The sequence below is a fragment of the Passer domesticus genome, chromosome 7 (genome assembly GCF_036417665.1).
Source record: "Passer domesticus isolate bPasDom1 chromosome 7, bPasDom1.hap1, whole genome shotgun sequence".
Lineage (NCBI taxonomy): Eukaryota > Metazoa > Chordata > Aves > Passeriformes > Passeridae > Passer > Passer domesticus.
This window is the reverse complement of record NC_087480.1, coordinates 57141377-57165830: the sequence shown is the minus strand read 5'-3', so window position 1 is coordinate 57165830 and position 24454 is coordinate 57141377. Positions and strand designations below refer to the sequence as shown.

Genomic DNA, 24454 nt, shown 5'->3' with positions numbered 1-24454 from the left:
TGACATGTGGAGCTCGAGGGGCTGGCTGGATTCTCTCTGTTTTCTTAGACAAAAAACAGTTGAATAAATCTGACATTTGTTTATAACCCAAATTTGTGTTTCAAATCCTTTTGCTTTTTGCTTAATCTAAAAATGCTTCAAAGAACTGACAGAAGGGAAAAAAAAGAGTATTAATAAGATTCTTGGCTCCTTCCACCATGTGAAGCTGCACATCCATATTTAATAGATCATTTGGGTTTGTTTGCATCCTGACCTTTGAATCTAGGAAACACCTTTTTTAAAATCAGAACAGTTGAAATCAACAAGCCAACCTGAATTCTGCATGAGCTACACTACAATGCCCTTTGTCAGTCAGTGACCAGAGTTTGCTGCTCATCCCTTCCAGAGCTCACAGATGTATCACCTCACATATGCAGGTGACAGAAAGCCACTGACATCAGCCTTCACTGTGTGCTGTACAAAGTCCTGCTTTGTTTATATTAGTCCATAAAAGCAGATTTCCTATTACACAAGAAATAGAAAATAAAATGCATCATGTGAATTTCTGGCAGGATTTTTGCTGTGTGTGTCAATTTGTCATTAAGAGTTACAAGTGTTAGATTTTAAAGAAGATATCAACATTTTGGGTACAAAATAAAAACCTTACTATTTTATAAAGCAACTTAAGAAACCAATTCTCAAAATCATGCATGTTATGATGCATTAGAAATGCAGACTGGTTTCCTTCCTAGCTGCCTAGCTGTAAAATTAAACATAATCACTGCTAACAGTGTACTGATCTTCTGACATGTTTTTGTTGCTTTTGCTGCTTGAAGACTGAAAGCCAGATTTTCCATCATGCCTGACACCTTTGGGCTTCCACTGTGTTTGGTAAAATAGCTACATACTGGGGCTCTGAAAAGGGAATGCACATTTCAAGTGCTATTCACAGCTGATAATCCAACCATTCAGAAACTGCTGCACCAGTCCTGTTTGTAGTACTGCTACCACTTTCTGCATTTTTTTTTCTGAGCTTAGACATGATTTCATTTATATCAAGATGTCTAAACTTTAAAAAAGCTGTTTGCTATTACTGGATGTGCACAGGAGATGAACCTCAGCAGCCCCTTGGACCTTCAGGAGGGTTCCAGACCTGTCAACTCCTTTGAAAATCAGGCTGTAATACTATGACATTTTTAATAACACAAGACATTGGGATCATTGCACTGGCCACAGTGACTGAGATAGTCTCTTAGTTGTGTTCAGATCATCAGAAGGCTGCAGCACACCAGTAGTGTGCAAAACTGTGACACAACCCTGTCAGTTTGGGAGAGCGCAGGGCAGGGTGAAGCAGACAGGGCTGGGCTGTGATCTTCCCACCACTACCCACTTCCCACCACTACCACTCTGTTGCAGCCATGGCAGGGTCTTCCTCTGTAGGTGGTTTTCGTATTAGAAGAAAGCAAAATAATATCCTGAAAAGAAAAAGTCTTTCTGATCCCTTTCTCACTGAAATAATTTTAACTACAGTAGAGAACAAGAGCAAATCAAGCATTAAACTATAAAAAGAGCCAGAAAAAGTTTCTTACATCTTTCTTTCATAACTGTAGAGTTTAATTTTCTCTGTTGCAAACATTATTCTGAAAATGGTGCCTCCATGGAAGTGAATCAGCCTTTTCTGAAAGCACAGATAGCTGGGCACAGATAAGGAAAAGTGTGATGGTTCACTGCAAAACAGAGATCGCCTCAGGCAGATTTTTTTTTTTCACTGTAAGCAGTTTGTCTTCGTTTAAAAGTGCCTTAATTTCTCTGTTTCCGAGTCTCTAAAATGGAGATACTGCCTTCCTGCATTAGAGGGGGCTCCACTGGTGAAGCACTTTGAGATGATTAAATGCACATTATTATCATGTTGAGACTTGAAGGCACTGACCTTGACAAAAAGGTGAGTGCCAGCCTGGCTGCATGATCAAGCAGCATTAGTGAAGGCAGCACTTCCCTCTCATGGTGCTCAACTGGAAAATAATCATCTCTAATGTAATGGTGGAGGCACTTCCCAGCCTCACTGGCAGAACTTGCTCAGGAAGGTCTTTTCCACAGCATGCAATTACAAAATGAGAATGGGAGGGAGGGAATGGGATGAATGAAAACAAACATCATTCTAGGAACAACTGTTGGTGGTTAATACTTGACCATTACTTCTTGACAGGATTAATGTCCTTCTAATCACACTAATCCCTTCTGATAACTTTATCCATAATCCATCTATTTCAAAGCAACATCCAGATGGCTTCTGGTGGAGAGGAAGACAAAATAAACATGCAGAATGGGGTCTTAGCAGCAGCTTCTTGTATTTTCCCTTTCTGGGGATACAGGGTTTGATCTTGAGACAGGACAAAAAAAGTGCTTTCATCAGACAGCAAGAAAAAACCTAGAGAATTGCAGAGAAGATAGAAAGTTCTATTTTTATTTGTAAATAACATACCTGATGCTTATCTGTGACAGCCAGAACAAGCCTAGAGGTGCTCAAAAGGGTTTAGCTACTTGTTTGCATGGGACTAATTAGATTTCTAAGATATTGGAAAGAATTCCCTTCTTCTTTACATCAAAAATTCTATTTTAGTCTTGGGGGTTTTACATGGATTTCCCTCAAAGCAGACATGAAACTTAGTACTTGGTTCTTTGGTTCATACAATTACAAATACTTTAAACAATGTAGAAACTGACTTTACCTTTTTAATTAGTCACATATAATTCCTAGAATTGAAGATGTCTTCTTCTTCCCTTTAGGACTGACAGGTTTTTTTCTATACAAGCTAAGAAATGGTGTCTGAACATTAAATTAAAATTTTGTGGATTATTTTCCCAGACTGATAAAGGAGTGAGATGTACATTAATTATTTAGAAAAGCTGCAGATTGCTTTTTATTGTCTTAATCCTGTTTTGTCCACTTGGCAATCATTAAAACACGCTATGGAAAAAGCTACACATGAATCATATGTGTGGAAGCTACTTAACTACACAGTTGCTCAAATGATTTCAATCTATGAATCAACTATCTGCGCTGTTCTTCCAAGGCCAACCAAATTCTGAGGTTTGACAAAAATTAAAGGTACACTGCTTTCCATTCCAGGGTGTTTCATGGGAGTCTAGCAGTGGAAACCACGAGAATAGCTTTTCTCTGGTTTAGAAGAATCTTGGGAAACTCTTCAGGAAGTTTTTATGTAGCCAAGAGTGTCTGATGAAAATTAGACTTTGAGGGAGGACCTGAGCATGATCCAGTGATCTTAGTTTAAACCAGCTGGAAGCTTATTCCTCCTGCCCCCTGTTCCCTAGGAAGTAAGAAGAGTACTTGTTCTTGTCACCCTTTGGCTACATTGTGTTAGAACTCTAGAGATCACCAGTAATAAACTCCTTGATGTGACTGTGTACTACTTGCTTTTACAGTAACTGTGATAACCTCTATGTCTCCTAATCTCTGTGTCTTTTGTCCCATTCCTTCTGATATCAAACACATGAAGTCAAACAAAAATTAGTGAATGAGTGATTACTGTCTCATTCTAATTCCAGGCACTTTTTTCTGAAATGATTCTGAGCTATTGCCTAAAATGACCACTGTTACTCCCCAGCCTTTGGAGAACTGGTTCCAGTGGTCCCTTCCTGAGCCCTGCAGGCCATGGAGAACAGAGGATTTTGACTGAGCCCAGACCTCTGTTCATGCTTCTGTCACATCCCAGTTACCCCATTGCACCTCCACAGTTAATTACTTTTGATAACTTTCTCATCACAGCATGAACTGAGCATGACTTTATCTGGTGACAGGATAATCTCATTACAGATGATGATCTTGTTAATGAATATCCCCAAGACAGAGAAATCTCATTATTAGCCCCCTTCAGGATTTGCCACCTAGGAGGCAAGGTAAGATTAGATTCCAGCTGAAAAACATCCTCCCAAATCCTAAGGCCCTGCATCTTGAGACTGAGGTAACAACCCTAAACTCACCTGAACCACTGGACATATTTAATTAGGATTTTTGTCCTAAGTACTTCTGGAAATCCTTCTCAGGTGAGCAATCAAGACAGGGTTCATCCCTTGTTGTTCTGTAGAACCAACACAGCCCAGAGGCATCAAGGACAACAGGAACAGTGGTGGCTTCCCCACAGTGACAGTGGCTCCAGGGCAGCACCAGGGAGGGAAGGGGAGTGAATTCTCCATCTCCTTGGCAGTGCCCTCTGCCTAAAAGTTACAGCTCTGCTCTACAGGCAGCCCTTAACGCCTCTGGTGTCACCTGCATAATGTAGCTATAAAGAACCCTGGAAATTGTTACCATGAAAAACATCCAACTGGTTAAAAATCAACCTGATTCTCATTTTTCTTTTTTTTCCCCCTGGGAATGCAGGGGTGGAACAGTGCTGTACTCTAGTACAATACAGGTATCTACTTTGTGCAGAAATGGCCTGTGGAACCTCAGCCTCAGAGAGAAGAGTTCAGTCCTAAAAACCTAATACAACACAGGGTTTCTTAACAGAAAACTGTCACATTAATTTGAGATAAATATATTTAACTGTTTTACTTAAAAAATGTTTTAGAATATTTACTCTTCTGCATGAACTCATCCAAGGGAAATGTCAAGGAACAAAGTAGCATTCCTACACAGTAGGAATGCAGTAGTATTTTCAAAATACAGTAGTATTTTCAATATGCAGTGCTGTGTTTGCACACAGTACTTTGCAGACACACAGAAAGGTGGGATTTTTATCAAATCCACTGATAAATAAAAGCAAAGGACAATGGTTTCAAGAGTGAGAGTTGCTGAGATGCTAATTTTCTAAATTATCCAAACTCCAGTGCACCCTTGCTCCTACAGTGTTAACAAAACCATGCTAGATGAGAGATTGGCAATGCAGAAAAGCAATACATTTTCTTAATTAATCTAGTGGATAGCTGGAACCTGAACACTAAATCCACCCATTTGGTTTCATTAAATCTGCTATAAAGGTTAAGCTGCACTTTAGCATTGGCTCTAGACAACCTCTCTCAGCAGTGTGAGGTGAAGGAGATTTCATTCAAGGAGGTGCAGCTCAGGAAATATTTTTGAGAACAGACAAGTCTGTTTTGATGAGGAAGCTGGACACACCTAATAATAAATGTGGTATTTTCTTTCACCTGTACTTTTCCTGAGACGTATGCTTTGGAGAGTTCACAGAGAATTATCCAAAAGGAAATCTCAATTTAAAGCCCCAAACCACACTGCTGTCAGTGGAAAATCAAATCCCAGACTTAGGTCACTTGGAAACTGCATCAGGGTCTATGTCAGAGCAGCCTAAAGAAATCTCAGGGGCCAAAGAGAGCCCTGTCTAATCTGTCTGTACAAGAGGAGCTCAGGGGGAGCTAAATCTCATGGTAGAGAATTGTGTGGCTTGGCACAGGCAAACTGTACAAGCAAGATGGACACTGGTGATGCTCTGGCAGTGCTGGGCAGGGAGAAGAGGTGATGGAAAGGAAAGATTCTGATGGGTCCCTTCCAACTCAGCATATTATATTATTTATGACTCTGTTGTTCTCTGATTCTATGGAAAGGCTGAAGTGATCACAGCATGCTCTGCTCCCAGCTGAGCAGCCACACTTGCCATGGAGGTGTTTCCTCTGGATCCCATCCACTGTCCCCATAGATTGGAGGCACACTGAATTACAGTCTGCTCCCAATGTGCTCCCTGGCAAAGCAAAAATATATTGAATTCCTTTAAAAAGAAAAAACTTATTATTTTTACTAAAGAATGAACTATGTGACAAAATTGCCCTTTAGTGTTTTTAATTTTAAAATTGTGTCCCCACTTCACACAGGAAGGGCTGAGTGGGTTGATTAGATTTTCTTCAGAGGTCCATTCAAACCTGAATTCTATTATTCTGTAAAAGTATGTGTCCAGTATGACACACAGAGTTTTAATAACTATTGCCACTGCTCCTGTGAACTGAGCCATCCCATGTGTAACTTGTATAAAACTGTCCCTGGAATTTCAGGGAAGAGTCAGGAGGATTCAGTCCCCACATGTGCAGCCTGAGCTTGCAAGTTCCTTCCAGTAAGCAGGATCTGACCTGGCACTTGGAAAATGCCCTTTCAGACACAGAGACTACAGCTGCAGTGTTACTGGCAGGCTCACTGAAACACTGAAATGCAGAATCGTGTGTCAGAGAAGCAGGCAGGGTGGAATAATTCAGAAATTAGGCTTTCAGCTGCATTAATGTAATGGAAAAGAACGTTCATTTAAATACAATTTGTGCTGTGTTTTCTTCCCACAGCTTGATGTCTGGGCTGGCAGCCCTGGATGCCAAGACTTCCAGTCGCTTGGGAATCATAACTGTCACTTACTACCTGTGGACAACCTTTGTGGCTGTGGTTGTGGGAATAATTATGGTGTCCATTATCCATCCTGGTGGAGCAGCCCAGAAGGAGAGCACTGAGGAGGGTGGAAAGCCCATCATGAGCTCTGCAGATGCACTGCTGGACTTAATCCGGTAACAACATCCATTCTTTGTGCTTTCTGAAGGCAGCATTTTGTACAGAGCTGCAGGAGGAACTGTGGCCTGAGCCTCAGTTCTGAATCTAAGGATAAATATTTTGTTGAGACTGAGAAAAAAAGTAAGTTTCAGAAGATAAATTTGAAGTTATCAGATGTTTATACTGGCTGCTTCTTGTAAAATTTAAATGAATGGCCACCAGCCAACAACAATGGAGCAGGTCTTTTATACCCCACAGGACTCCATATATGCAGCCTGTGGACCTCACCATCAAATCCATTATTAGGGTCAAGGGAGTATTAAAATTGAATGTTAGTTTAAATAGGCAAATAGTTGCAATAGGCAAAACCTTAAATAAAGGGGTAAAACACATATTTTTCAGAAAATAATTCTTAAAAGTGCTGTTACAGCTGTTCATGCCAATTTGCAGATAAAGGACACAATTAGAAAGACTACTGTTTTGTAATTTTTTTCTGCTTTGGGATTTTTTTCTTATCTGTTTTATTTTGTTTGGCAAAAGACACAATTGTCCTTTTAGAACAGCATTATGGCACTGCTGGAATTTGACGGTCTTGCCTGAAATCCCTTCTTGTCCTAGTATTTCAGGTGCTAGTGGGATTAGTTTGTTGACTGAACATATTCTGTGCCTCAGATTTATTTTGCTCATGCAGAAAGACCAAGTTTTGCCTTTGTTTGGTAGTTCCTCAAGTTGCTGATCTCATCAGTCAAGGGATTTCAGGCCAAGTGTGTATCCATACCACAGAGAATTCTCTTTGGAGTTCAACTTACTGAAATTAAAAATGGTTCACAGTTTGCCTTTCAAAAACCAAAATTCCTGACCCTAACAGCATGTCAGCACACAAAGTACTTTAATTAGACTTATTTGGACTTCAAATCAGAAGGATCTGGAAGAGAAGCCTACAAAAGACCCTTCTTTTCTCCTCCAGGTTGCATTTGCCCAGGCCACCTGTATTTTATCAATATCTCGGTGAGAATGGGCCAAATTATTTTAGTCATGGAGCAGCAGCAGAGAACAATCTCTTTTGTAGCTTCTCACAAAACCACCACCTTTGTCTGCACTGGAAGGTACCCATCTGTATCTCTCCAGTGACTTTGCCACGAGGGATGGGTGTGCCCTGGAATTCCCACATCTGTTTGTGACATGGGGTTAAGTCACGTTCTTCTGTTTGTGCTGCACAAAGGACTGGAATTCCTCCACCAAGAGCAAGTTATGGGAGCTTTGAATTCCTCAGTATGACAGAGTAGCATAAGAAGTAAAAGAGAATCTAAGAAAAATGTGACCTTAGTGATTGTGTTCACAGTGGCAGTGTCTGGGACCATTCCTAGTGTGCTGAGCTGTTTCTAAGGCCTCGGTCAGAGACACTGGAAGGCACAGGGGGACACACGGTGCAAAGATACATCCAAATGGACCTTACAGCTCTGTCTGGGAAGGGTCTCCCTCACCACAGGTTCTCATTCCCTTTCTCACATCAGCCCAGTTGCCTTTAGAGGCTCAGATTAAGCTTGTCATGGAGATGAGTTAGATGGGAAGTAATCTGGGTATTCAAAATCAAAATTTTCTGTACTATTGTGCTTGCAAGAAAAGACCGAGACCTGAGTTACCACCTCATCTCTTCACCTCTGCCTGGCTACTCCCTGTACACCAGGGCTGTTGTGGAGAGGTTTGGGAACACTTTATTCCTCTGAGCCTCACTGCAGGTCAAAAAACATGTCCTGATCTAAATATTTGCAAGTATCTTCTATAATTTCACTTTTCTACAAACATTTACCCAGGCAAATCATAATAGCATGTGTGCACATTTCAGGTATTCAAGTTTCCAAGCAGCCATGTGTTTCTAGTCTGCAAAACCTTAAATTCTTCACTGGTTTGGGCAGGTGTCAACAATGACAAGGTCAACAAGCCCCTCACATGACCAAAGGTTAAAGAGAGAGAAGCCAGTCTCAGGAGCTTAAATGGAGCTCAGCCTCCTTTTGCTGTGCTCAGCAGCAGCCACAGCTGCAAGCCTTCTATCCTGAGAGCACAAGTGGATGGTTTTTATTCCTCTGCTCCAGAAATAAGCACACTTACTAAGTAAATAAATAAATAATAACAACAGAACTGTGGGGAATGGGCTTCCAGCCTAGGCAAACACTATGGGTGAAATTCTGGCTCTGCTGCAGTCGGTTGCAAGACTCTTAAATATCTGTGTGGAAGTCTGGATTAAATGTAATGATGTATCTGCTGGTTTGAGCTAGAAAAGCTGATCCTTTAGCTCAATGATAAATCACTTCCATTCACAGCTGGAAACCATCTTTTCCAGCCCAGATTGGCTTATCTTCTCAATTCATTAATTTCCTCTCCATTTATCAATTGCATATGTGCCCAGAAGTTTACACAGGAAACATCTGGTATTCTGCAAATGAAGAATGCTAAATGTACAAGTGAAGAGATGATATATGTTACATTATTGTGGGGTTTATTTTAGAAGCATGAATCTTGGCATGGAGATGCATGTATTCACCCTCATTGATTTCAGATTTGAAGCCACTTTGAAATGATGAAAAACATTTTTATTTCTTGTGATGTTAGAGATGACATTGTCAAGTTTAGAACTTTTGGCAGGAAAGATGTTGCTAGAAACTGAATGTCATGAATTTTTGTGTGAGATTTTTGATTTTAATAGTGGTTTTAATTAGAAATTAAAGAATATACAGAATCAGCAAAAAATTAAACCAAAAACTAGTGCAGACCCTCATGGTTATCCTAAACACTTGCAACGCTAATCAATAACCACATAATTATTATTTTGAATTATTTTGTAGACAGTGTTTCCCCTGTATATTTGTCCATTATGTAAAAAAAAAAAAAGTCAAACAAACAAACAAAAACCCCAAACAACAATGATTTGGTGAGGAGATAATAATTCTGAATAATTCTGAAATGGCTCTAAACCTCACATCAGCCAGGAAATACATAATGTCATCAACATCCTGAATTTCGTCCACGGTTCAAACATTTTTTTTTGCCACTCTGAACAGCTGTACTTGAACGTTTTCCTTTCTAAAGAGAACCCCAGGGATTGGGAACAAGGATGTTCTGCTGCCTGGGGAAGATGCCCATTCCACCAGGAGGTTCCTGTGCAGGAACCTCCCCTTGCAGAACCTCCTCTCTGCTGGATCTGGATAAGGACAAGCTCAGGAGGCAGCTGTGACTGAAGCTGTGCAGGAGATGCTGCTCTCAAGATGCATCTCTCTTTAGCCACCACTTTACTGCTCCACTGAGACAGATGTACAAATGTGCCCTCATTTTATTCAAGGTTTCTGCTGCAAGCACTGCAAGGCCTATGAAAGTATATTTTCTTCCATTTAAAGCTCTATATAATCCTCAGGCTAAGGCTCATGTTGTCTTAAAGCACCTGCTGCTTTATGAGTTTTCATGGATTCATTCTCATGATGTGCAATACCTCTGTGAGGTAGGCAAGGACCATTTTCCTTTCTTAAAACTAGAGAACCAAAACACATGGAAAAGAAATAACTTCACTGAGGATTGTTCAGAAAATTCTGTTGGGCCAGAAAAAATATTCCCAGCTCATACAAGAGCTGGTAGGGTTCTTGCAGGAATGTGGCTTTGGGGCATCTCAATAGCAGTTAATCAAGAAACATCTCTGCCTTCTTCCTCTGGAAATTCCTGGAATTAACTTTATACTTTGCAAAAATAAGAGTGACATTTTAATGAGTTAAAGAAACTAAGGAAGGCAAGATACAATTTTTTAAAAGTAATAAAGCTTTTGAGTGTTATATTCAAAAGGACAACAAGGGACAGACTTACAGCAAGAGTGTTCCATTTAAAATATTAGGTTTACTTTTGTAGCATAATCACCTGACTAGGAAAATAGAAAAGGCCTATAATTTGAGGACAAACATTTGCAAAACTCGTTCTGTGAGCCAGGAGGACGCTGTTGACATTAGCAGTTAATATTTCCATGACATCTGTTTCCTTTGATTTAGAAGGGGAGATTCTGCTGCGACTGAAATCATGCCACCTGCACTTCCCACCAAGGGAAATAAAATTCGGCTTATGAAATAAAACAAACAAGCAAAGTCCCAGCCAAACTGGGTTTCCCCTGTTTTAGATCAGGCTGAATACAGATTTGGGCACCAGCAGCTGCAGGGCTCATATACATTATTGGTTTTTCTCAAGTCTAACAAGACAGAGTGGCATTGTAAACTTATTCAGCTAAAAAGCCCCAAACAAACCAATTCATTGAAGGCAGACAGGATCAAATCACACCTCGACCCATGACAAATAAATTTGTGCATTTCTGAAGTTTATTGGAGGGAGAAATCAGAGCATTTTACCACTGAAAATTCAGGATTGCATCTAATTTAATAGCAGGTACCCAGAAAATGAATTTGGCTTAACCAAGAGAGGCTTTATTTTTATACCAGTAAGAGTTAGAAGAGGATATAAACACTGTAGAGGATTTAGGTTTTCATGGGGAATCCTGAGCACTCTTTAAAATCACTTCCTTTCCCTTTTTTCAAGCTAAGGGCTATATTCTATATTATTGAAATTGTGTTTCTTGAAAATAGGGCAGGAAAAACTCGGGATCTATTGTAGTGTGGAAAAAGTCCAGACTCTGCAGAACCAGGAATCACACCTTTAGAAGTTTACACCTGAATGCTGAATTGTTTGTAGACACAGTAATATATTTTAGAGTGCATTAAATGATCCAGCTTTAAACTGTGAAAGAACTTTTGAAAATAAGTATGCTGTACATTAACTTCTCTTTTGCCAAAAGCTACTGTGTACTGTGATAGAAATATTTATCTGTCTCCTATGGCAAAGCACCATTTTTTACTCTTTTCAGATTGCCAGGTTGTTTTCATCTCACAAAACCAGCCTTATGCCAGAAATGTTCTGCCCTGGGACCAAGTCTTTGCTTCTGGTTAATTTTTAAGAGTTTGATCTCCACAGGAGCCCCAACCTTAAGTAATTACAAATAACTCTCAACCCTCTAACTGTGTGGTCTCTATTTGGCACAAAATTAATCCAACATGGAATAAAGATAATTCCACGATGAAAACCACCCTGAGGAGATGGGCTATGAAGCAAATCCTGCTCTCTGGTCAGGAGGCTTTAGTCACAAAGGGGGAGGTGCCCAGGGACCAGGAATTAAAAGTGCACTAGGAAAGCTTTGACCTTGCAGGGGAATTTGTTGTCCATGCTCCTGACAATTGGTCTGGACACCCCTCCCAGTGTCAACACACACTTTTTATGGAATAACTTGCCTTGCTGGAACCACAGTGGAAATATGTTGGGCCTGTTGTGTTACCTTTGATATAATTCAGCCTTTTTGAGATGCCCAAAGCTGTGATGTACTTGTGCTTCCACTGTCAGAGCCACAGCCTTGCTGGGGCTTTGTCAGGACCTTTTCTTTCAGAGGAAGCAGGGTAAGAGAGTTCAGATCCCTTCCTGGAACTGAAATCCTTGCAGCCCTCAGGACAGATAAAAAGTCCACATTTGACAAAATGATTCCATAGTGTGAGTTCTGCTCTGATCTTTGAAAAAAACCAAAGCAAGACAAAGTAACTTACACCCAATTAGTGATTTTTGCCTTCTGTAAGTACTTTTTATCCCAATAATGAGGATTTTAATGCCTCACTAATTCTGCAAAAGCTTTCTTTGGTCCTTTCAGCAGGAGGTAGTATGACTGATACTGAGAAATTAGATGAGGCACCAGAGGTGACTACTGATGTGCAAGATGGTTTCTCACATGGCCCCTGCCAGAGGTTGGGTTTTGTTGTCTTTCTGGTTTAAATTTTGCCCTTGCTTTGAGCAGTGCAAACCCTGCTGGAGCCCCTGGCACCAGCAGGAAGGTATCAGATGTATGACTAAGGACAGGATTTGTAGCTCATGTGTAACAGTAGGGAGGAGTCTACACAGCTGATGATGAATTCATGCAGAGGACATAAAAAGTAAACAAATTCTTGAGATTAAAGTAATGTCACTGAGAATGACCTCAGCCTATAGTAAATAGAAGCTAGAGTGCTGTTCATTCTTGAAAAACTTGGAAACTACCGTTCTCATGTCAAGCCATTCAGGCTCCAGTTTTGCTCTCTGAACCCTTGCTGTATATAGTGACAGGGTAAGGTCTCAAACACGTAAATATTAGAATACTGTCAAATTCCCAGCCTTAAAACAATGTTCTTGCACGCTCAGCTACGCTTGCTCAAATTTGAGAGCAGAGCATCCAAAGCTGCTTTATGCCTAGGGCAAATATAGGCCAATAAATATTATGAGGACACATATGCAGCAAACCCCCCAGTCTGGTGGCTTTAATTCCACAGCGTGGGAGACTGCAGCCAGACTGTCTGGTGTGGCAGGGATTAGGTGCTGATAACATCGAAGTCTGAGAGCAAAACCAGATTGGGGCTGCAGAGCACAGAGTGCCAGAGGGAAGGGGTGCTCTGAGTCAAGGAAACATCTGCTGTACCTGTGGCAGTCCGAGCTAGAGCCGCTGGCCTCATTTCTGACTGGAAGGATCTGCAAAAGCTGAATGCTTTGAGTTAATGACACCGTGGTCAGGACTCAGAATGAGTATTTCAGATATTCAGTAGCATTACTAAAAGCAGAATCTGGCCTGGTATTTCTAGCAGGAGTCATCCAGGAGATGTGAAGGAGCTGTCCCAGTGGCTGCAGGCTCACGTTCTCTGGACAGTTCAGTTAACAACATCACAGTGACACAGTTCAACTGTGCTGCTCTTTGTGCCACTACTGTGGTTCTGAGCCAACCTCCTTCTAAAGAGACAAGAGGGCTCCCACATCCTGGGGGCAGCGCTGAAGAATGGCTTCATAACACAATTCAGCTTCCTAAGCAGCTGAAATTAGGGGAGCAAAATCAATCAACTCTGTTCATTCATAGGTCAGCTGCTGGGAGACAATGGGGAAGGGAAGAGGACCTTCCACTTTTGGCAAGATGCTGATTCATCCTGTGTTAATGGGAAGCTGCACCCTCAGACCTGCTGCTCAGACCTGGTGCTGCCTGCACTTTATACAAGTCTTTAGGATTTCCTCAAAATCCATGACTACCAAAGCGCAGAACATATGTTGCCATAGTTGTCTCGTAATATATGTACATACATGTTCCTAATTCATACATCTACATCTGAACCCTCTTATCCCATGCAGAATTAGGGAAGGGCTCCAAAATTTGCTCGTAGAACGCAGCAGGCTGTGCCTCACAGCAGCTGCAGTCAAAGATGGGGATTAGTGGGTCACTTGTGGTATGTGCTGCTGTCACAGCAAATGCAGGCCAGGCCTGCCGTGCCCGCTGGGCTCAGTAGCTCAGCTCTGTAGAAGGTTCACTGAGCTGAACTGAAGTTTCATGCACATTCATCCTTTTAGCCTCAGCTGAATACTCCTGCTCTATCTGGCAGAGCTCCTGAGGCAGAAGATGCTCTGGGAAATGTTATCCCTCAGGGCAGGCAGTATTTAGTTGTTAATTTTTTATGTAACCAGAAAGCCTATGTCTTCAGTTTCTGTTTTACAACAATATCCTTGTCTGAGATCTAAATTTATCTATTTAAACCAGACTCAGTCACTGTTATGCAGTAGGTTTAATTCCCTACTCTTATGTGAAATTATTTCTGCTAGGAATGCTGCACTGAGCCACTGAGGTTAGACAATGCTGCTTGTGCTAGGGAAATGAATCCCAGATCACGTTAAGTTTCCTACATTGTAATTTTGTGACCTGTGTCTTGTAAGCAAACTGCAAGCAATGCTGCAACTTCAGAAGTATTTTATCTGCTTGGCTTTCTTAACTGAACAAACACAAGAGTATTTATAGGTGCTGACAGTAATGATGAGCTCAGTTTGAATCACTCCTTCCTAGCTGCTGGCAGTGACTTTAATTACATCAGTGATAAATTTAATTTACATCAGTGATAAACACAGTGCTCAGTAGAGACACAGCCTCACTTTAGGATCTGGGAACCTGACCCATGTGAGTACATCTGGATCTCATCCAGAGCTGCAGTAAAGCTCACAGAGGTCTGCAGGGGCCAATCTGGTGGCAGGCTGGGGGCTTGGAACAGAGGTGGGCAGAGATGGACAGGTACAACACTCTGCCATTCTCTTTGCTGTATGCTGGGGCAAATGCACGTGTCTGGATTCTGAGCCAGACTGAAGCTCCCACTCCACAGCATTCCCCAGGACTCAGGTTTGGTGGGCAGGAACCCACAGGAGGGCTATCCCAAGGACCTTGTGAGGATCCAGCCAGCCTCCCCATCCCAGTTCTGTTCTAAAAAGTCAAATCCTCCTTATCACTCTCCCTTCAGTCCCTTGTTCTGAACCATTCCCAGGAGATCCTTGCTAAACACCCAGCTCATGGCTGGCAGTATCAGTGTGCAGCAAACATACCCCTCAAGCAAGAAGTGTTTCTGAAGAGGCCTGACAGAGCCAAGAAAGCCTCCTAATCACCTTCCATCTCTAGCTGGCAGCTCAATTATTTCTTCTCATTTTTTTTATTTTAGTCCATTAAAGTTCTCATTCACCAATTGCTCTCTTAAATGTTTTCAATTAACAAAACTTAATTTTGGCTAATACTGGATTTTCTCAATCCAAGTAAACCAGCTTAAAATAAAAATAAGCCGAGGCTCTGGCAACCACATTCAGGTCATCCTTTCACCAGATAAATTGTGTAATTTTGGTAAGGCTAGTCTCAAAGACTGGATCACAGTGCATAATTTATTAAAAAATATTGGGAGTATTCCAGCATCTAGTATTAAGTGGGTAGTTGTAATTCCTGCAGGATAAAGAATGATAAAGAAACAAAATGCTTTAATCCTTTACAAATTTGTCCAACATTTAATCTAGCTACTAACCATATGATATTTCCTTTCTCAAGCAGTCTTAATTGTTCTTAATTCTACTAATTAGGACTATGAGGGAGAAAGTGGAAGTCATCAGCAATTAAATTCATGTTTCTGTGCAAAGCCACAGCTTGTACGTGAGGTGCATATTCAGAGCTGTGCTGGAATCTCTGTGTGGATCCCTGCTTTCAGAATATTTCACATTCACACAGCAGGTCAGAGCACAACCACCACCCTGAGCACTCCTGTAGCACCTTTCAGCCCAGCAAAACAAAGACAAGTTAATATTAATGAAGCCTTTAACAATCTGGAAGCAGAATTCCCCGATGAGGCATAATAAAGCAGTAACCACCTTCACTCTCCAGTGCTCCCCTCCTATGAACATCCTGTCCATCCTCCCAGGCCCAGCTCCATCCAGCTCTCCTCAGCTGGTTCCTGTGCCAGGCAAGCCCCAGGGCTCAGGCAGAAGGTTGTGCCTGCACCTGACAGGGAAAGGATGCACAGCTGCCTCTTCTCTGTGCCTTGCTTTGGCTACGCATTTGGCTTTTGAACCAGACAATCAGCAGCTTCATGGACAGCCTGCAGAGACAATCCAATGCCTTCATGAGACTCATCTGCCCTCGAGCAGCAGGCCAACAAGCTCCTCTCATGTTCAGTCTTCTGTTTCAATCATTAGGCAGTTCTACTACCACTTAATTAAAAATTTTCTCCCACAGTTCTCCCTAAAACTGATAATCAATTATCTCTTTGTAGCTATTGCTCTCAGTGATTGATGCTACTGATGCAGAATCTACCTCATACTTTTAAGTGTGACCAAAATATCATGTTATGATCACTTAAAATAGAAAAAAAAATCATGTTTTCTAAGCCAGTGCTTAGACTGTCACTGTCTTCTGCCCCAAGGTTCAGAAGCTTAGGGTTGGAAATAAATTAGTCCTGAAAATGATCCTATCAGAATCATCACACAAATCTTGGTTCCCAAATGCTGCATGGAAATGTATGACTTTTTAACTGTTTTTTTCCCAATTATACTATGATTCCTCTTTGAAGCCTGCAGAGGGTGTACTCTCCATTTCAAATAAGGATTGAATGTCTTTCTGTCTTTCCAACTGAAATTACAAATTAGCTCCATATGTAATGTGTGAAATGTTACAGAGTGAGATACACAGAAAGTCAGAAAAAGTGACAAAAAGAGTCTCTTTTGGAATTAAAAATCTATTGGTCTCCCTGCAATCTCAGTGTTGGGTCATTGCCTTCCTCTGTAGCTCAGCTGTGAGCAAAGATGAAGCTGTTGACCTCATTCAGGTTCTTATTCTGAAGCCTCAGAATTGTATCTAAATAAAATTTAGCAGTGTACAGCTCTAATCTCAACTCTTTTAATCAGGAATGAGATCCTCTTTTTGAAAAGCAAACTGTTCTTGACCAAACCACTGCAAAGTCTACACCACTTGCAATTTTAGTGATAAAAATATATCGGGGTACCAGAGTTTATGAATTAGCACAGGAGTATTTAGAAGCCCCACAGCAGATTACAGCACCCAGGGGTCTCAGGAATACATCCCTGACTGTGCAGAACAGCTTATTATCTAAGTAGGAAAGACTAAATATGGAATAAAAGAATATTCTTCCCACCATTCAGCAGATGGGGAAGGGAATCATTATGCACACCAGGTACAACATGGAGACTGTGGCAGAGCCAGAATCTGCAGCCAGAGCTCCTGGGTCTCACCCCAGGTGTTTGGAAGCAAGTCCCAAAACTCCAGATCTGAGGAGCTGTCTCTGCTGAGCTGTGCTCAGGCAGGCACAGCTGTATGGCACAGTGGGAGAGAGTGGCATCCTCTGCACCTGCCCAGCCCTTGCTCTCCAGGAGGGCAAAGCACTGATTTATCATGGCAGACCCAACACACAGTAAAAAGAAGTTGGTTTCAGTTCCATAGAAATTATTCTTCTATTTGTTCATTTTTAGGAACATGTTTCCAGCCAATCTTGTTGAGGCCACATTCAAGCAGGTAAGTGGCTACATTCCTTTTACTGATGAAAGACATGAGCCAGTGTTATATGAAACATGTACCTTTCTAAAACACAACCCAGATATAGACATGGCATAGGACTGCAGACACTGTTAGTACCTTCAGCATTTAGGAATTAATGAGTCCCATCCCACTAGCCTCAGCAGCCATGGTATCTGAAGGCAAAACAGGGATAAAGTGCTCTCTGGTGTGACTAGAGTTGATATGCACTCCCATGTCAGCTCCATGTCCACCTGAGGAGAGCTGGAATTTATTTAAGAGCACCCTGCAACACCACACAAAGGAAGAATAGAATACCATGTTCAATTAAAGCAACAAAATAATGTATTGGGGAAGAATCTAATTACTCAGGTTGGAATTTGGCAAGAAAAGCTTGTCTAAAAGTTCTGAAGGAGCAAGAGGCATGGATGTATTTATTTCACCTGGGGGAACATTTCATGGGAGCCTCATAATAAGAAGGGCTCGCAGAACCTCTAGGAAGTTATTCCTAATTTTGTCTTACAGGAAAGTTACTCTGTCAGGAAGCAAAGTGCTTGCTGCACCAGGGTCTGATTATAGGAAACTCTGGTTTTGTTACACTTTTCCAAAAATTCAACTGTTTTTACAAACTTTATCAGATAAAGACAGGAGTGTTCATTCTCCTTTTCATGCCAGTCCCTTCAACATGCAGCACTGTCAAACAGAGCACTTAGGAGGTCTCACTAAACTATTAACTCCTGTTGGGGTACAGTAATAAAAAGCGCTTTGCTTCCTTTCAGTATCGCACCAGGAGTATCCCCATCATCAAATCGAACAAGGCGCCGTCGGAGAGCACCACTCGCCGCATCATCATCTACGGGGTGCAGGACGAGAACGGCTCCAACGTCCAGAACTTTGCCCTGGATATCACCCCCCCTCCTGAAGTGATCTACAAATCAGAGCCAGGAGCTAGTGACGGCATGAATGTACTTGGGATTGTGATATTCTCCGCCACAATGGGTAGGTTTCAGACATGTTTGGTTTGGAATAATCCAAGTGTCCGTTCAAGAGGAAAGGATTGGGGTTGGGTTGCTTGGTTTCTTGACTCAGCTTTTTTAACTATTTCTCTCTAAACTTTTTGGGGAAAAAGATTGTTACAGAGTTATAAGATTGTTACAGAGCTGTACCCCCAACCTTTCAAAGGCAAATTTTCAAAATCCTTGATGACTTTTGTTCCACGGAGTTGGGTTTTCTGTGCATTCACTTACAATCTTTTATTTTTTTCTCAACTATTTTGAACTTTTATTTATGACCGGTCTTTTGCTGACTGTAAGACAACTTTGTGCTCAGAGGAGGCAGGAACTACCACCAGATCAGACCCATGGCCCCTCTACCAGTATGCCAACCCATATTGTTTTAAGAGTTTTTAATCTGTGGATATTTCTTTTTTGATTGAAACCTCTTGATTTTATTTTTGGTATCCTGCAATGAAGATAGTTCTATACCACCTACTAGCTTGTAAGGGTAAGAGCTTCTGTCTGGATTATTTATTTAGTTTAACTTCCTGGAGGAACTCCAGCATTGGTGCCATGTGTGTTATATTATGTTTGTGGATTTGAAAAAAGAAGTTTAAAGAAACATTTCCAAGTTAACCATAAAGTTCTGATGACTTTTATAAGAAAATGCTGATCAAATTTTCCTTATGTAAATTTATTCTTGGAAGTTAATCTGGTCAGCAAAGGTAGTTCCATAAAACATCTTTGACTGTATTTATTATATTATGGTTCATACTAGCACAAGGGGTCAAGATTCAAACCTGGAATTAGTGGATTTGTCTCTGTTTTTTTAGCTTCTCCAGTGGGTGGTATTCCCTGTACAACCCTGCTGGAAACTGGCTGTCTCCCAGTTTGTAGTATTTTATAGCCCAAAGTACAACATCACCACAAACACTATTCCAGTCAAAACCTACTGGATATGAATGAATTAATTACATCTACTTATTAGGACCAAGGGCAATTTTCTGCTTCTGAGAACAGAAGATTGTTCATTGTCTCTCCTGAACTGATGTATGACTTTCACCGAGCCCCTCAGTCCTGCTGGCCCGGGGTTCAGCAGGCAGAAGCTGAGACCTGGCTTCCTCCTGGCTGATGGACACAAAACAGCACCAGGACTGTCACCCACAGCATGGCTGCTGGGTCACCTCCAGCTGTACCAGCCACCAAGAAACCTGAGACACCAAACCCTCAATAGTTATCAACACCAAGGACTACTTCAGGCTTTTGTTTTGAACAAAGGATGTGGCCAAGGCTGTCTTCAGCCTATCACATCATCCCCCCTCCCTCCAAAATGGAAGCATTGAAACAGCTTAATGAAAGAGTGCTGTCTTCTGACCTAAAAGTTATAGCTTAGATGATCTAACAGGCTTACAGTCTCCCATCTTGAGAGCATTGCTATTGTGAAATCCCTGGATAAGGCAGCTGAAAGCCTGCCTGCCCCAGCAGGGAATGGCCCTGGAAGCAGTGCTGACTGAGACGTGGCTCCGAGCTCTGGGCTCCAAGGGACAGAGCTGGGCTCCTGCTCAAAGCAAGGACACTGCACATCCAGAGCAAGCAGCAGCACTCACCCCACTGCCAGCCCCTGCCTCCCCAGGCAGCTCCCCTCAAAGGCAAACTCCCTTGGTGCAGGCAGTTTTTGAAGTGTTTCCTTGAGCAATTGACTCGACTACTTATAATCCTTTCAAGGAGGATAATTAACTATAGGAAAATGTTGTCTATTTATATGCATTAATGGAAATAACACTGTCTGCAGAATATATGGTTAGATGACGCATCCCAGAGCTGTATTCAGTTGTTTTCTGAGCAATGGGGGCACATACATGGGTTTTATTTTCTTTCTTCTTTACTGGTTAGTCTTCACAGCAATTTGGCCTTTCTCTCCATGAATCTTCATTTCCTTACCTCCCCCAAAACTGCAAAGCCTGACTGACTATAAAGGTTAATCATTATCATGTAGACAGAAAACTACTAAAAATATGACAGAGACTCCATTACTAACTCCCCATTACCAGAGCAAACCTCAAAACGTGACTTTGCCTCCCAAGTCCTCGTTGGTGCTGCCTGGTTGTAGGCAGAGACAGATTTCTTCACTAGAAAATGTTTCTCAGTTTGTGTTCCATGGATCACTCAGAGCAGGTAAATCCCACACAGGGCTCTGTGACTGATGGTTCAGGACACAGCCTTGCTACCAGGGGGCTTTGAGTTTCAGGAGGGAAGAAAAGCACTGGGGCTGTGTGTGAAGACACCTGAGAAACTGAACCCAAATGCTCTGATTGCAGGAATAATGTTGGGAAGAATGGGGAACAGTGGCGTCCCTTTGGTCAGCTTTTGCCAGTGTTTGAACGAATCTGTCATGAAGATAGTGGCAGTTGCTGTTTGGTAAGTAACTGTCTTTGCTAAGAAAATCAGTATTTTTAAAAAAGAGTAAGAATATTTCAACAGAAGAAAATGCACAGAAATGTCACACATTTATTTCCAGGGAAATAAATGAGGATGAATAACCCTTAGTTTTGCAGGGCCTTTGAGCATTTGAGGATGCACACACATCTGTCCCTGGTCTCTACCATCCTTTTGACAGGACACCCTCTATGTTAGTCCCAAATAGCAGCACATGGTATAGCTGGGTGGGGTGTGCTGTATGCCCTGAGGGCACTGCCAGCCCCTGGGCATGCCAAGAGGGTCACAGCCACCCAGGCCACACAAGGGACAAGCATGATGGGATGTTCTAGCTGGTACCTCCATCCCTTCCAGCACTGCTGCAGACCCAGCCAGACCTGCCAACACACCTGCCCAAAGATCACAGGAACAGCAGGTGGCTGCCAACGACAACAGCTATCAGCTTAGCACCTTCTCCCCACTTCAGGATGTCCCCCAGTGTGGCTCAGCCTGATGTGGGACAGGGAAGCAGCACTCAGCCCACACCCTCTCTTTGGCTACGTGGTCCAATCTGACTGACCTGGGTCAGGGAATGATTGCTTGGGTGGATATGTCAAAGAAAGTAGTTTATTTCTGGAAAAATGAGGAAGTAGTGTCAAGTCCCTGGAGATAACACAGCTGCAAGTGGAAGACGGCTGGATGCTCCCAGATTTTTTCTTTAATTTAAAGTTTTTTGGCATCCATGACTTTGTACGCAGCTGCACACAGAAGCACAACAGTTTTTATAAAGCACCTTTCCAGAGTGGATTCAGAAACTAACAATTCTTCTGCCTATTTATCTGCCCCAAATCAAACCCCAAGCAGTCCAAGAGCATGTCTAATCCATGTTGGTGTTTCTCCTCTGTTTTCCAAAGGCAACATAAATGTTTACTTAAGAGCTTCCAATGAAAATCCATGAACAGCTACACGAACACAAACACACAAGAGGAGCTCAGGATTCATTCCCCCTCTTCCCAGTAATTTACCTGCCTGAAGCTAAAAAGTCAGAGCTGCCTTTGGAACCAAAACATTTTGAAGTCGTTCCTTGCCAGTGCCATAATCTCAGCTGTGCTGATGGGGACCCCACAGACCAAACTGTCCAGCCCAGTGCTCTGGGCATCCTGCTCTGGTGTGGAGACAGAACAGCCAAGCCCAGAGAGGGCAGGTACTGCACTGCCACTGGAAGGAGCTGCAGCTCTCACCGTGTGATGGAAGGGAGCTGTCTCCTAACAGACTGTCTTTCTTTTGGCTCAGGTATTTTCCATTTGGAATTGTGTTCCTAATAGCTGGCAAAATCTTAGAAATGGATGACCCCTCGGCCATTGGGAAGAAGCTGGGTTTCTATGCCATCACGGTGGTGTGCGGCCTGGTGGTGCACGGGCTCTTCATCCTGCCAATGATGTACTTCTTCATCACCAAGAAGAATCCCATTGTCTTCATCAGAGGGATCCTTCAAGCCTTGCTCATTGCTCTGGCCACATCCTCCAGGTATTACAGAGTTTCTAGACAGATCCAATAAAATACTTGCTAGATCCTTACTACAGCTACCTCTTGGGAAGAGCACACTTATTGCTACAGTGGAGCAGACACATCTGTATATGAACAATGGTGTCTGTCACTGGTATAAATTTAAAAAATGTGTGTCTCAACATTTGGAAGTTATGTGGGAGCCACTGCACAATAATATTGTTTTCCCTTAGTTTAAAAAATATTGGATAAAACATTTTTTTCATCGAGGACTAGAAAGGAAATAAGTTATTTTTCCATATAAAAAAAATTGTGTTTCTACAAAGTTAATGTATACGAGGGACATACAGTTTGTTCAGACTTCATTTTTGGTATTAGTGGGGAACCTCCTATTTCAGTCATGTGGAAACATTTTATCCTTTCCACTCATGTTAGTCTTTGTCTCTTGGTACATTATACAGAAGACTGTGGTTGCAAGCTATTGTCCAGCACTGAGAAAGTATTTAACTGTTGTGCTCAAGGAATAGTATCTTTTACACCCTTTTTAGAGAAGATGAGTTTTAACCATAGCTGAACACAGGTGCAGTGAAAATGGAAACCAGCTTGTGAACAGGCTATGAAAGTGACTCCCAACACGGATAAAATGGTGCATGAGATGTGCTTGAAAGGGCTGGAATTGCCTTGCATGGAGCAGATAGAGAAATAACAATTAAAATAACATTTCTGTGTAGCCAATATGACAACACAGTTTCATGGCATCTGTGGCAAAAGTAATGTAGAAGATTAAAAGAAAGGTGAAGAGGGAATTATTATTTCAGTACAGAAGGTACTGGATTTCCACTGTGACATTTTACAAGGTGTATTTATATATAATAGTTTGCTCCAAAATGACCTATAAACCTATAAAGAGCAGCATGCTGAGAAACACACAGTCCCCTTTCCTTACCCAATACAAGCTGATGTGAGAGTGCCCTCTGACAGCACGTGCTCCCTTCAGCTGTGCAAGGAATAATTACTTCCAGGCCCAGAAAGGTGTGTTTGGGAACAGAGCTCTGGCACCAGCTGGCAGCTCAGTCTGCACCAGAACCCCCAGCAGGACTCGTACCAGATTCAGTATCTTTACTGACAGAAGCTAAAGTACCACCAAATTTAAGGGGAGTCCTGAGGGAAGGCTCTGAACATATGGATTTGGGCCTTGGACATTTTTGGATTTAGCTGTTTGTCCCTCCTTAAGAGTGTGTATATTTTGCAAATCCAACACAGGCCCAACATGGTTTCCAATGTTTTTCTGCTCAAATCACAGTGTCTTTTCTAGAGATAGCTGAACTTTTCACCTTCATTACACTGAAAGGAATGGATACTGCACATAACTGAGCTGTTGCCAAAAGAACATGCACAAATAACTGGGGCTGGACAGGAGAGCTGCCTCTCCTGACAGTCAACACATCTGTATTTGGTTAAATAAGGCTTGCCACAGGGGCATTATATAACACTTGTCATGTGGGTATTGGATTTTCAGATCATCCTAGAGGAGAACAAAGAGTTGATTTTAAGAATACTGATGTGTTTCTTGGAGATGTTTCTGTGTTGGTTCAGGTCTACATCTAAAGATAGAAAGAAAACCACGAGACAGTGTGCTGATACTCATTGGAGATACTCTGCACCTGGGGAAGTTTGTTTTTAAAGCTAAAGATCAAACTACAAGAAGCAAAAACAATACCATTTACAAAGCCCAAGATTGTAACACAGGAGAACCTGAAAGCCACTAAGCAGCCATCTGCTGGCAAGGATTTTACTGCATCTCAACATTTTTTCTGCTCATTTCCTTTCAGTGAAAGGTTCTGCACCCCATTCTCAGTCCCCTTATGCTTCTCCAGAAACCCCAACCACAGCAATATTTTGGTTTGCACCAGTACCAGTGCAGAGGCAGGGGCAGAAAAGCAGATCTTTTTCCTTTGGTGCATCCTTTAGGACACAATGAATGTGCACAGCTCCTCCTTCCTGCACAGCACGTGCTGCCCCTGCCCACCCTGCTCTGGGGTGTCCAGGCTGCACATGTGGGGATTTCTGACTCTGCTTTCTTCCCCTCACACTGCCCCTGATCTTGTCACCTTTTACTACACTGAAACAGCACAATTTGGCCAGCAGGCAAAATTC

At 42.1% G+C, this 24454-nt stretch overlaps 2 protein-coding genes across 2 annotated transcripts in view; one reads left to right on the top strand and one right to left on the bottom strand.

Annotated features, from left to right (window-relative positions):
• Nucleotides 1-24454, bottom strand: part of CPT2 (carnitine palmitoyltransferase 2) — a 63839-nt gene that overhangs the window by 16520 nt on the left and 22865 nt on the right. The gene's annotated exons all lie outside the window — the stretch shown is intronic.
• Nucleotides 1-24454, top strand: part of SLC1A7 (solute carrier family 1 member 7) — a 47109-nt gene that overhangs the window by 8445 nt on the left and 14210 nt on the right. The window contains exons 3-7 of the mRNA XM_064428903.1: nucleotides 6280-6495; nucleotides 17339-17381; nucleotides 18161-18380; nucleotides 20695-20794; nucleotides 22085-22318. Of these exons, the coding sequence (XP_064284973.1) occupies nucleotides 6280-6495; nucleotides 17339-17381; nucleotides 18161-18380; nucleotides 20695-20794; nucleotides 22085-22318 (813 nt within the window). The remainder of the gene's footprint in view (nucleotides 1-6279; nucleotides 6496-17338; nucleotides 17382-18160; nucleotides 18381-20694; nucleotides 20795-22084; nucleotides 22319-24454) is intronic.